This window comes from Lineus longissimus, chromosome 3 (assembly GCF_910592395.1).
Source record: "Lineus longissimus chromosome 3, tnLinLong1.2, whole genome shotgun sequence".
NCBI lineage: Eukaryota > Metazoa > Nemertea > Pilidiophora > Heteronemertea > Lineidae > Lineus > Lineus longissimus.
In genome coordinates this window covers 25,990,225-26,003,217 of record NC_088310.1, presented here as the reverse complement: position 1 = coordinate 26,003,217, position 12,993 = coordinate 25,990,225, and the positions used below count along the sequence as shown (strand labels likewise).

The 12,993-nt window shown below is 41.1% G+C and overlaps 1 protein-coding gene across 4 annotated transcripts; it reads left to right on the top strand.

Annotated features, from left to right (window-relative positions):
• The first annotated feature begins 90 nt into the window (after positions 1–90).
• LOC135484404 (cold-inducible RNA-binding protein B-like) lies at positions 91–12,103 on the top strand. 4 transcript variants are annotated; one of them, XR_010446448.1, is made up of 7 exons: positions 101–166; positions 5,932–6,232; positions 6,546–6,681; positions 6,957–7,086; positions 7,511–7,647; positions 7,871–10,472; positions 10,719–12,103. XR_010446448.1 is itself a non-coding variant. In XM_064765821.1 (6 exons), the coding sequence occupies exons 2-6, from the start codon at positions 2,267–2,269 to the stop codon at positions 3,873–3,875; spliced, it is 813 nt and encodes a 270-aa protein (XP_064621891.1). In that variant the 5' UTR covers positions 91–166; positions 2,235–2,266; the 3' UTR covers positions 3,876–5,913. The 4 variants fall into 4 exon arrangements, 3 of the variants coding, with proteins under 3 accessions (XP_064621891.1, XP_064621890.1, XP_064621892.1); XM_064765821.1 differs by lacking the exons at positions 5,932–6,232; positions 6,546–6,681; positions 6,957–7,086; ... (1 more) ...; positions 7,871–10,472; positions 10,719–12,103 and adding exons at positions 2,235–2,389; positions 2,636–2,719; positions 2,915–2,967; positions 3,231–3,578; positions 3,671–5,913 and having other exon boundaries at positions 91–166; XM_064765820.1 differs by lacking the exon at positions 10,719–12,103 and having other exon boundaries at positions 7,871–10,686.
• Positions 12,104–12,993: the final 890 nt, after the last annotated feature.

The window sequence follows — 12,993 nt, the reverse complement described above, 5'->3', positions numbered from 1 at the left end:
AAATAATTTTTGATTGGATGACCGCTCCACGGGAACCAATCAAAAAGTCCGTAAAGCTGCCTTGGGTGACGCCCAACAGCGCCCCTCACGGTCTTGTTAGAAACTGATAGCATTATAATTTTCTAATTTGTCAGACATCCCTTTGTCGTTTATTCCTCATCAAAAGGTAATTTGAGCATAGTCAGAGGCCGAAAGCCAGTAGTAATGAAAGTATAACTTTCGTAAGATATTAAAGAACAACCTCGATGGCTAAATTCCGTCCGCGGAGACGACCAAAATCGTTGATTTGCTTGACGTCGAGACGAAATGTACGCACGACGATGCATACCGTGACCGTCCATAACCAGGCCTTGTGATGTTATTTTTCAGCCATTCTCTATTCTTTCGTTGCGAGAAGTGTAATTGCGGTGGTGTATAACATTCTCTAACATGTCTAAACTCGTTCCGTTATTCCTCAATTCCCATCACGCCCACGGCATCAGGCCTGGAACAAAAAAGTAGCATATCAAAACGGATAATCCATCATTCATCATTTTCATGCGTTCAAGACCTGACAATACAATGTCAATGAAAGTTTGGACATGAATTATTTTTCAGCGATTCTTCTGTGGATTTTGCGCCCATTCAGTAAATGGATGAAGTCGCTCCGTTTTACTTTCCTTGATACCGGCAACAATAATGTTGCAATTCGTAATAATGCGTTTGTTTAGGGTTTGAACTTTTTTTCAGCTATTGCGACACAGGGTAATTTGCGACGTTATATGCCCTTCAAACTACTTGGTAATTCATCGAAATCTGTCTTCATGCAAGAGAAAAGGAAAGTCGCCACCGCTGTGAATTTGCGTTTGTTCGAGTTTGATTCACCCGCTTTTACGCTGCACTTTTTCTAGGTCTGCAAGTACAAAGATTCCATCATGACCGCCCGATGCGTTGCGGAAACAAGATCTTGAAAGTTGAAGTTAAAAAGGAGAGCATATCACGCAGTTTGATTCCGTCTTTTCTGAAATATTTCAGGTCGTTTCTCTTCAAAAAGGCAAAGCGCAAGCGAAGTCAGCCGAAAGAGACCTGCGCTCTATTAATGTAAAGCCGTCTTGTAATGATGTCTTCGTCGCTCTGCAAAATTGTCTTTCAGGAAAAATGCCGCTGACTTTAACTGTTGCAATAGACATCGACCGCTGACCAAGCGTCACCATGTCCAACATCTCTTATTTGCATGACAATCCATGTATATCGGTTGCATGTAGTTGTCACTGTGAATTCGACCATATTGAACTCGAAAATGCGTCAGATCCTCAACATAAATTTTAACCAAAAAATTCAATAAAAATTTTCCTCACCACTTGCGTCTGCATTACATGTGCTTCAGCTTTGTGGTTGGCTATAATCCCCAAACCGACATCTAACAATAACATCAAAATCAAAATGTTCTCCACCTCATGACAAAAAGGTGGCGCCCCCGCCCCCCCCTCTTTAAACTGTTTTCACAATATACCCCCCTCTTGGATCCCCCCTTTGAATTCTGGTTTTGTTTGAGTTTTCCTAATCAAAACCATGCAGTTTCCCACTTTCAAGTTCCTGCCCTAGTGCAAACCAAGTTTAGCCCGATGAAGGCCAGGGATAAGTTAAAAGCAGCACAAGTTTTCTTAGACTAAGTCAATGTATGCAGTATAAATGAGTAAGTCTTAAACTAACTGGTGCTACTCTCTTGATTCCAAATGTTGAGGAACTGAAGCTTGTCGTAAAATAGATATATGTCTGAAAGATGTGCCTGTGATCTCGCTGAATATAAACTATCAAACAAACATAATACCCAAAATCGCAACTCTGTCATTGTCATTGATCAGTCAACTTACACTGAACATTGTCACAAAGTCGGGCGATTTTCCATTCTTTCCGACATGTACAATTACCCGTCGCACACATTAACAGTATATTCGCTCCAAACTTCTCGTCGCCAGTGCTTTGCAAGTGAATTGAAATATGCATCTACCGTCAAATATCGCTCTTTTGCAACAGCATCCTCTAAATAAACTAGTAGGGTACACAGTGCACAACACATTTTAAAAGCGAGTTCAAAGGTCATCCTTCATAAATATGCGCCTCTATCCCAAAACTAACTATGCTCCTTGTTCTTACCAATCGTATGTGACTGGTCGATCCACATTTCATCCGCCTCTTATTCGTACGTTGCGACTTCGCCTCATCCGAGATATGCTCTCCTCGTTTACTTCCAGAACAAAGCGTAGGCGCAATACCGTAGTTCAAAATGCCCGCCAAGATCTTTGTCGGAAATCTTGTCGAGAACGCCGATGAAAATGCTCTTAGGGCGATGTTTGCTGAATACGGAAATGTCGGAGAATGCGTAGTTTTTCACAAGTATGGCTTTGTGGTGAGTATTCTGAAAAGTTCTTTTTTCATTGTTCATTTGAAATAATGTCAGAAACTCCTAAATGGTACAAAACTATTAACGCTACTTCACTTGGGAGTGAGAGCTGTTTATTTGAAAATGCTTCATTTTCTAGCAATTAATCGTCACTTGAAGTAATCATAGTTTTTGATATAAGAATATTTACATTGTTTACTACTCCTACCACAAATCACCCTATTTGTAGCCACATTATGTGTTCTTTTTCAGCATATGGCAACGGAGGCCGAGGCAAATTGCGCTATTGATAACCTGAACCAGGCCATGTTCCAAGGACAGACTATGAACGTGGAGGTAAGACTTGAACAGTCATTGACACCGACTGTGAAAAACCTTTTTTTTAAACTATTGTATCCTGAACATTGTCCAGTAACGTTTATAAATCATCAAATCACGAAATCGTCCAATCCAAGATGGCCACATTACTATCCCTTGATGCTTGCTGAGTGATCATTCCCATATCTGATAAATTTAACTTTCCAATTGCAGCTGTCGAAGTCTAAACCAAAACGAGAAGGAAGTAACTATGGAAAGCAACAGGGGTAGGTATCCAGAAATTCAGGAAATGATTTTCACCAACGTCATTTATTGACACCGGACAGATGAAGCCTTTAGTCAAAGTTGCTCCAGAGCTCAGCAATTAAGAAATGCATGCATTGCAATTTGCAGGCCTCTTTAATTACACGGACACCTTCTAGTATCATTGAGCCTGTTTCGGAGACAAGTTTTTTCGCATTTCATCCTAACTTGGTGACATTTTGTCATGTCATCACGTTACATGTATGTTCACAATTTCCATTTTCAGTGACCGAGGCGGCGGGGGAAGAGGAGGCCGTGGTGGCAGAGATGGTGGTCCAGTAAGAGGAAGAGGCGGGCGCTCAGCTCCTTATGGTAGAGATCGGGATTCGGATCGTGGTGGCCGTGATGCCTACAGCCGAGATCGGGACTACCCACCACCGCCGGACTACTACAGACGTGGTGGATATGGTGATTTCCCAGCCCCAGATGACAGGGATCGCGACCCAAGGTCATACTGGCCCCCACCAGATGTCTACTTTAAGTGGTTCTATGATACATACTACCCAAGGGGAGAGTCGGCCAGAGACCCACTGGACAGGCCACCACCGGAATACTACAGAAGAGATCGGGGAAGGTAAGCTATTGGTATTAGAAAGCAAAATGACTCGAGACAGCTGATGACGTTGCATGAGATATGAACTTATAATGTTTCTATTGTATTTGCAGGGACTTGCCACCTTATGGAGCAGCTGAAAGTGAGCGAGAGCGGGCTTACCCGTTCCCTCGCCCCGATAAGGCAGGCTATGGTGCAAAGGATGTTGCAGCATCACTTGCCGGTTACCCAGCCATGGGTGATCGTGCCAAGTATGCTTACACCACTACAAATTCCTCGGCGTACACTGGAGCAAATTACAGCAGCTTTGGGAAATAAACACTCTTTTAACTCGGATGATGACTACAAATTTTAATGTTCACATTTAGTCGAGATGCGTCTTGTCCACTTTGTAATGTTCTTCAAATCATGAGATATGTCTTTTCTGAATTACATGTACAGTTTTGAGTGGGAACATATTGAAGGAAATCGTATGGAACTGCCGGCAGTTTGACCTGAAGAATGGTTTAGCCAAGCTGATCCACATTTCAGGTGATGAGAGTTGCAAAAATGGGTCTGGAAATGAAGCATTTTTGAGATTCTGTGTGTGAAAAAGTCTATCCAATTCAAATTCAAAATTGTAAAACATAAAAACTACTTTTTTCTCTACCTGTTAGAAAATTTGAGAAAATGCACAATGGGACAAAAGGAGCACATTGCTAAATGGTTACAATTATGTCTCGGATCCAAAATGGGTAGTGAAGTTTATTGTTAGATTTTGTAAATCTAATGCAAATCGTCACATCTCGGTCATTGCAAGATTTCACATATCATTTCAGTCTTCAGTTTTCACATTTCAAATCGCACAGTCATACTATTGGCCATGATTTGGGTATGTAGGTAGATTATTGTGTAGGCTACTTAGCTGCAGGAGCCTGCATTTTTCCCTGATGATTTCTTGATGGGTGTAGAGTGCACCAAGTGCATGCATTGCTTCATGATGTCATTGACCACTAAAATGGTCAGTCCTTGCCTGTGCGGTCGTTGCTAATTGTAGATCCATCAGTATTGTGGTTGCCTGATTCATGTACAATATAGGAGTTATGATTTGGCCGGGTTAACATTGAGCTGCACTGCATACAAATATCGTCTTTCGTTTGCTGGCTCCAGATACTGACATCCTCAAGTGCAGCATTGTTAGTTGAGCCTATCGATCAAACTTCATTCTTGTGTTGAGTCAGTATTAATGTTGTTGCTGTGTTGTTTTTCGGCTTTGTCTAAAGCTGAATGTGGGGCGCAGCCACTCGCCATTCGAATGATTATATCCCAAATTCGACCAGGTTCATCAAGTTAGCTTTTTTCAGGGATCACATTTCTCCCGCTACTATTTGGTCTGTCGATGTCTGATGTGAGTTTTCATGATAAAGACAGCCAGGAAAAGCTCATTAAACTTTAACTTGAAATAGTGATACTTTCTTTGGGAGCTTCTATTTGAATTTCTCAAACTTTGACAGAAGGCTATGTGGGTTATGTCCTGAATTCTATGTTTCATCATTCATTGTACAACAGGTGGTTGTGGCCGACTCTAAGGTAATCATGTTTCCGCTGCTTGTACCTTATCCTGTAGTTGAATGTCAAAACCACTGTTGTGCTTCAGTCATTTTAATAAAAAAATGTTGTGTAAGACCACTTTGTTTTTCAATTTCTTAATAAAACCTTGCTCCAGGTAGGAACCAAGGGGTAGTGTGCAGTGTCTCTGGCCTGCTCCCCGTCACATCCCTTTAGTACTGGTCTCTGTTCCCAGAATCTTGTTGGGAACACCAGAATCCTCTGTTCGTTACTTCATCACAATCACGAGTGCCTGAAAGCATATGATAATGATTGGTATACGAGGTGGTGTAGGTAAAAAAAAACCTGCACAATTTTTCTGGTTACAGCAGCTGTTGACGACAATCCCGACAGTATGTCGGTACATGTACATGTACTGCATGATAACTGAATTCAAGGCTGATTATTCTGTGCAGAACCAACATTTTATGTGCGTGAATAATTATCATTCAGTCAGATTATCATCGGAATGATCGACGTCGACGACATTGTGCTGTACTGCAGGAAGTTTGAAGCAATTGACATGCTGACTAAACTAGTTCAGTCCCATTGCCAATATGAAAAGCATTCTGTTGGCCTGATCCCTCTGTCCAAAAGTAGTGATAAAGTTGAGTTGGCATGGAATTGTAGTATTTTGTACTTTTCAATTAATTTACCTTCTGCGTTCGACCTGCCCGTACTATATCTTCAGTCTGTGTAGAGATGAAGTGTCATGCCATTGGCCACATAAGCTGTTTTTAGATGGTAGATGGTTACTGTTGATTCAGCTAAATCTTACTTCTTTCAGATGATTCCATTTTCCCCATGAGCCCATGCTGAAATGTATCATTTTCCTTGGCAATATGGGCTGTACATATTTTTGGTGCTACACATGATCTTGTGGCTTGGTCACTGCAGGACAGCGACCATCGATGATGACCTCAACAACACTACCATCAACCCATTCAGTAACGTCTCAACCTGGGCCCCAGTCACAGCCTGGAAGCCGGAGGACTTTCCCAACCCCCAGGTCGACCTGGAGAGATGTGGCAGGCAGGGACAGAGATCCTATGTCTGTGATCCAAATCATCTCATATCACCCTCCGATGGTAAGTGGACCTTTACTTAATCATAAAATTTGTGCAAAGGTGAATATTTCAAGTTAACTCTTGTGTTGCTATGCAACTGCAAATCATGTTCTTGTATAATTCTAGTTCAGTAGCACGTTGCTGCAGCCTCTCCAAGTATGCCAAACACACTCACTGTCAAGAAACTTTAGTTTGATCTAAATACTATAGCAACACATTTTGAATATTATTTGCCCGTTCAGCACTGTCAAGCACTGCAATCAACTGCAATGCATGGGCTTGCGCAAAGCAATGTGGCTCCACAGCAGATGTGATAATGCTCTTACTCTTTCAGCAAATGCTTTAGATGCTAAAATCCAAGAGATTCAACAGACGACTCCGTGTGCTTGTACTGAGGGAACATGTGAAGATCAAGGTTTTGGTTATATCATCTCTATTGCAATAGTCCAGGAGGTGTTCATTGATGAAAGGTATGTAATTATTTCTCAAGCAGTCGGCAGCGAACAGAACCTGAACACATGAATATGATGGATAAGAGACCCATAGCAGAACACTTTATTTCCATTGCCATGTCCTCAATCCTAAGTGAAGTAAAATCCTTGTACCCCCCTTCAGTACCTGTCGTCACGAAGCCAACAAACTGAATTGGTATCCAACCGTTGTGCCACGCAATTAAACACTGAACGGAATGAGCAGGCGCAGAAGACTGTGATGTTTAATATGTCCATGAATGTCTCGTTTCTAGTGTGAAAAATGTTGGTGAAGAGAGTCACCTCCAGGTTGAAAGGTTCGCCCATTATCTCAGGAAAAAGTCGTGGAAGTTTGGTACCTGTGGGAATGATGTTGTTGTGGTTCTGGCAGTCAACGATAAAAAGGTAGGTTTACTCAGAGACATGAGGGCATAACACCTGTGATCCTTCTGAACCCACTACCTCCTGATTATGAGCCCAGCGCTACAACCACTTTGCCACTAGTCTCCTTGCTTCCAGATTACAGTAGTTCGGACTGTTCATGACAGAAGTGATTTGCAGATTTGATGGCCAGTCCACGATCTTGTGTGCCTTGGCAGTCTTTCACAACTGCTGTCAATTGGTGCGTGGTATTGTTACTTTATATATATAACCATGCGGTTTCCTGCATTGTCAAGTGGGTTCCCTTAGAAGAGGAATCAGACCTGTTTGTTGGTCAGTGCAGCAGAGAGATGAGCGTTGCCTTGGAGGAGGGTCAGAGTCCCTGTGATAGCACTAACTAAATTCCTCATTACCTTTCCACTTGCTAATATAATGTTTACATTTTCAGATCTTTACATCCGCTGGTGAGGATGCTGGTAGTGTCATCTCGAGTACCTGCATCTCAAAGGCTTTTTATCATGCCCGTTATAGATTCACCAACGGACAGTATTATGCAGGACTCATGTCCACTTTAAATGATTATAAGTAAGTCGGATATCTTCGCCTTTCCTCTGCTTGGCATGAAAATATGCATACTCTAAGCTAGCAGTTGACTCCGTTTTTCAAATTTTTAACTAAATAATACACGACACTAAACTTGCCAAAAGTGATCGTTTTTTGATCCAACTTTAACAGGATACACAGTCTCCACATGCAACCTTTCTTCTTCATGTTCAAGATTTGCAAAGCATCTTTGTTATTATTTCAGAACATACCTCATTGAGGGAGACTGTCCAGTGATAGAAGGGCCAAGTGTTGCAGGCATCGTGCTCGGCTCATTATTTGCCTCCATTGTTGTCATCTGTGTCCTGTTCTGTATATTTGAATGTGTCAAAAGACGTCGTGCATCCGAAAGACGCCGAAAGAAGTTCAACAGTTTTTCTACAGGACTTGGTGTTTCTAGCATCTCGAACCCACTGTCCTCTCCTACTAGACGAAGCTACAGTCATGCTGGGATGTCCCCAGATTACCCAGGGCCTTTCCGCCCAAATATAACTTCTACGAATCCTTTCTCGAGTCGTGTAGCTCGCACTGATGATGATCACAAAAATTTGCTAAAGGTTCAACCCACTCATTCCCGTAGCTCGAGTGGCCAGCATAGTCGGCAGAGTAGCGATGGCCGCAGCAGTTGGAGGCTGGGAAAGAGCCATGACGATGTCGGCAAAATCAGTGATGCTTAATTTTTGGACAAAATTTGGTGTCGATTGCTCCCATTGGTTTGACATCATACATTGTAGGTGATGAATGTATGGGAACCAGAAATCTCCTGTCCAATTTTCCTTTCAATTTGGTATGGGGAACAGTGTGGATCTTACTACATATAGTATCATCAAAAAGAGTTCGGTCTTTTATTTACATATATACATTGTATGGACAGGTAGCTTCTTGAAATTCCAATAGTCATGCCATTAAAACAGCATTATTCGTTCGTGTTTGTGATATCTATTTGACTAACAGATATCCAGGCTCCCCACACTAACTTTTCATCTCGACTCATGATTTTTTTTAAAAAATGCATTGATATTGATAATTTTCCAGAATCTTTTGTGTGTGAGAACGAATTCAGGAAGGGAGGGGAGGAGATTTTGAAATGCTGCAAAGGGTACATGTAGCTTTGGATCTCTTATCTGTTTTGTTGTAGTAATTATGTTTTGTTGATTTGTAATATATTGAGAGAGAAAACAGATTTTTCTTATCACAGAATCAATCAAATTTATGTACGTATTGTGTGCTCGGTTGATTTAGTATTTTGTGATCTTGTTTTTGCTGCATTTATTCATTTGTGAAGTTTAAATGGCAATAGCATCAAACAAAAATAGCTTTTAAAAGCTAACTACATCACATTTCAATCTAGTTTGAGGTGTTTTATATTATAAATTGATACCTCAATTGATTGCTTAATTCACTCGTCAGAACAGTTTGTGATATTGGTTGTAAAAATGTGAATAAGAGTCGGGAATAAGAACCAGATGCATCAACAAATGATATGTCACATTCTATTTCATGGACTGCTTACATGTATTTACCCCTACATGTACACCTCTCGACTTATAGTAAACGATACAGGTTTGTGCAAGTGTCACAGTTCAGCCATTTAGTATGACTTATCAAGCATGTTTAGGTTACACATATTGTTGTTATACATGTATGTATCATAATAGTGCCATTTTTGTTTCAAAGCTTTAAATTTACATTGGGCAGCAGTTTCAGTGTGTTTGTTGTGGTTGGAGGTTCTTCTTACTGTAAACCCCACTTTTTCCCACTTTTAAGATGGATGAACTATTCCCCTTGTTGTTCCCACCGAGTTGTTTTGTATAAACTCAAAATTATGACGGTTGCGTTTAAATTCTTTCAGAGGTAAACTAATTAGCCTATGTCTACCATTTGTGAAGTTGGTGTTAAAGGATAGCTCCTGGAATAAATCGTTGGCAGCCTTTTTGAACGAAACCAATGGAAATATATTAAATGAGTATTCCTCTTTACCACAAACCTTTTGAAAGTGGAAGAAATATAATAGTTCAGGGAGAAAAATTGATATTAATAGTCCCTATTTTACTGACATGGACAGCGCCATTTTGAGTCAAATTTCCCTCGGTGATGACGCGGTGTGTGCAATGGCAGTGATTGGCTGAAATTCCGAAGCACCGATCGTGCATATTGTGGGCTTGTCACCGCTTTTCGCGCGTGCGCAGTGTGTGAATCCATGTCAATATCCGTTTCTTCGCGATCTCTCTCGCATGTCTCAAGATTTCACGCAATTAAATCATTCTAATTTCGTTTTATTTGGACATTCGCGTAATATATGGATTGCTTGAATGCAAAATGCCTCGGTGCATAGTCCAGTTTGGCCATCAACATCGGGTCCAGCTGCATCTTCAATAGCTTGAGCCATAGTGTCATTGCCGTCAATGACTCAAGCTCCCCCTCTTCATATTCCGGCTCAAACTGGTAGCCCTGTACACCAACATTTCCCCCTACATCCAAATCTTCATAACTCCCGCTGCTCATCGAAGTGTCACTGCTGTCAACGTAGCTTTCATCATCTGAAGCCCCCTTGATAACAATACAATAACACGATCTCAAAATATCAATCGGCTGACTGCTATTGTGACAATACTGACAATGTGAATTGCACACGTGACGTCACGATTCTCCGGTTTTGGAGGAGAGATCGCGAAAAAAGTGAGAAAATGGCGCCCTCCATGAACTCTGTGTTTAGTGGATTTAAAACACCTTTATTGGTACAAACGCAAATTTTTGAGCGATATACAGTCCTATATTGGAATAATAATGATATACGAAATATGCAGGTGCGTTAGTTTTCCCGATTATCGCTATAGCGATTTATTCCAGGAGCTATCCTTTAACTTCATAGTAATTGGAAACGTTAGATATTTGTAAGATGCCTTGACTTGGTTAGTTGTCTTCGTCGTAAACATTTATGTATATATTGTACATAAACACTGGTACATTAGTGTCTTGGTGTCCAACATCACTTTTGGAATAAATGCTTTTGAAAATGGAGTGATGTAATTATTTGTTGATCATTTGTACAGAGTCAAGTCTCACCAATGCTGTTCATGAACACAGACAAAGACTTCTCTCGGTAACTATACAGGATGGTCCTGGAGCCCGTCCTCTGCTTACATGTAATTGAATAGCTTTCAATCCAAAGAGTCAAATGCCGGACCATTGAGGGCCTGTCAGAACTGAACAACCAGTGCATTACAGGATCATTGAAGGCATGTCACCATTGAATGACCAGTTGATTGGTAGGACAACTGAGGGACAGTGTCGCAACTGGGTAGATGATTGCAGGACCACCAAGGGACAATGGACACTGAAAGTCCAGTTGACTGAAGAACCATTAAGGGACAGCATCTCGACGTTTCCTGATCACTGAAGATGCCATTTTAGATGTAAGATTTACATGTTGACCACGTTGCAGTGACAGTACAGGAGTGATGTTGGCAAAGACACGATCTGCATGTGGTGCACTCAGTTGGCAGGCCGGGTCAGGGACATGGATTGAACACAAACCCTGAATGAAGGTTGTTGAGTCGAATGTGAGAACAAGAATTGCCTGACCATTGAGGGCCTGTCACAACTGAACAACCAGTTCATTACAGGATCATTGATACCTCAATTGATTGCTTAATTCACTCATCAGAACAGTTTGTGATATTGGTTGTAAAAAGTAGCATGATTGAATAAGAGTCAGGAATAAGAACCAGACGCATCAACAAATGATATGTCACATTCTATTTCATGGACTGCTTGCATGTATTTACCCCTACATGTACACCTCTCGACTTATAGTAAACGATGCAGTTTTGTGCAAGTGTCACAGTTCAGCCATTTAGTATGACTTTATCAAGCATGTTTAGGTTACACATATTGGGTGATATGAATAAAGACTAGCAAATGCTTTTACTTCAAGTTTGTACAGAAAGGCCTAGATAAAATGTACATGGAGTTTTAGATAAAAGCATTTGCTAGTCTTTATTCATATCACCCATTGTTGTTATACATGTATGTATCATAATAGTGCCATTTTTGTTTCAAAGCTTTAAATTTACATTGGGCAGCAGTTTCAGTGTGTTTGTTGTGGTTGGAGGTTCTTCTTACTGTAAACCCCACTTTTTCCCACTTTTAAGATGGTTGAACTATTCCCCTTGTTGTTCCCACCGAGTTGTTTTGTATAAACTCAAAATTATGACAGTTGCGTTTAAATTCTTTCAGAGGTAAACTAATTATGTCTACCATTTGTGAAGTTGGTGTTAACTTCATAGTAATTGGAAACGTTAGATATTTGTAAGATGCCTTGAATTGGTTAGTTGTCTTCATCGTAAACATTTATGTATATATTGTACATAAACACTGGTACATTAGTGTCTTGGTGTCCAACATCACTTTTGGAATAAATGCTTTTGAAAATGGAGTGATGTGATTATTTGTTGATCATTTGTACAGAGTCAAGTCTCACCAATGCTGTTCATGAACACAGACAAAGACTTCTCTCGGTAACTATACAGGATGATCCTGGAGCCCGTCCTCTGCTTAATTGAATAGCTTTCAATCCAAAGAGACCATTGCCGGACCATTGAGGGCCTGTCACAACTGAACAACCAGTTCATTACAGGATCATTGAAGGCATGTCACCATTGAATGACCAGTTGATTGGTAGGACAACTGAGGGACAGTGTCACAACTGGGTAGATGATTGCAGGACCACCAAGGGACAATTGACACTGAAAGTCCAGTTGACTGAAGGACAATTAAGGGACAGCATCACAACGTTTCCTGATCACTATTAAGATGCCATTTTAGATGTAAGATTTACATGTTGACCACGTTGCAGTGACAGTACAGGAGTGATGTAGGCAAAGAAACGATCTGCCTGTGGTGCACTCAGTTGGCAAGCCGGGCCAGGGACATGGATTTGAACACCAACCCTGAATGAAGGTTGTTGAGTTGAATGTGAGAACAAGAATTGCCAGACCATTGAGGGCCTTTCACAACTGAACAACCAGTTCATTACAGGATCATTGAAGGCATGTCACCACTGAATGACCAGTTGATTGGTAGGACAACTGAGGGACAGTGTCACAACTGGGTAGATGATTGCAGGACCACCAAGGGACATTCGAACACTGAAAGTCCAGTTGACTGAAGGACCATTAAGGGACAGCATCACAACATTTCCTGATCACTAAAGATGCCATTTTAGATGTAAGATTTACATGTTGACCACGTTGCAGCGACAGTATAGGAGTGATGTAGGCAAAGACACGATCTGCATGTGGTCCACTCAGTTGGCAGGTCGGGTCA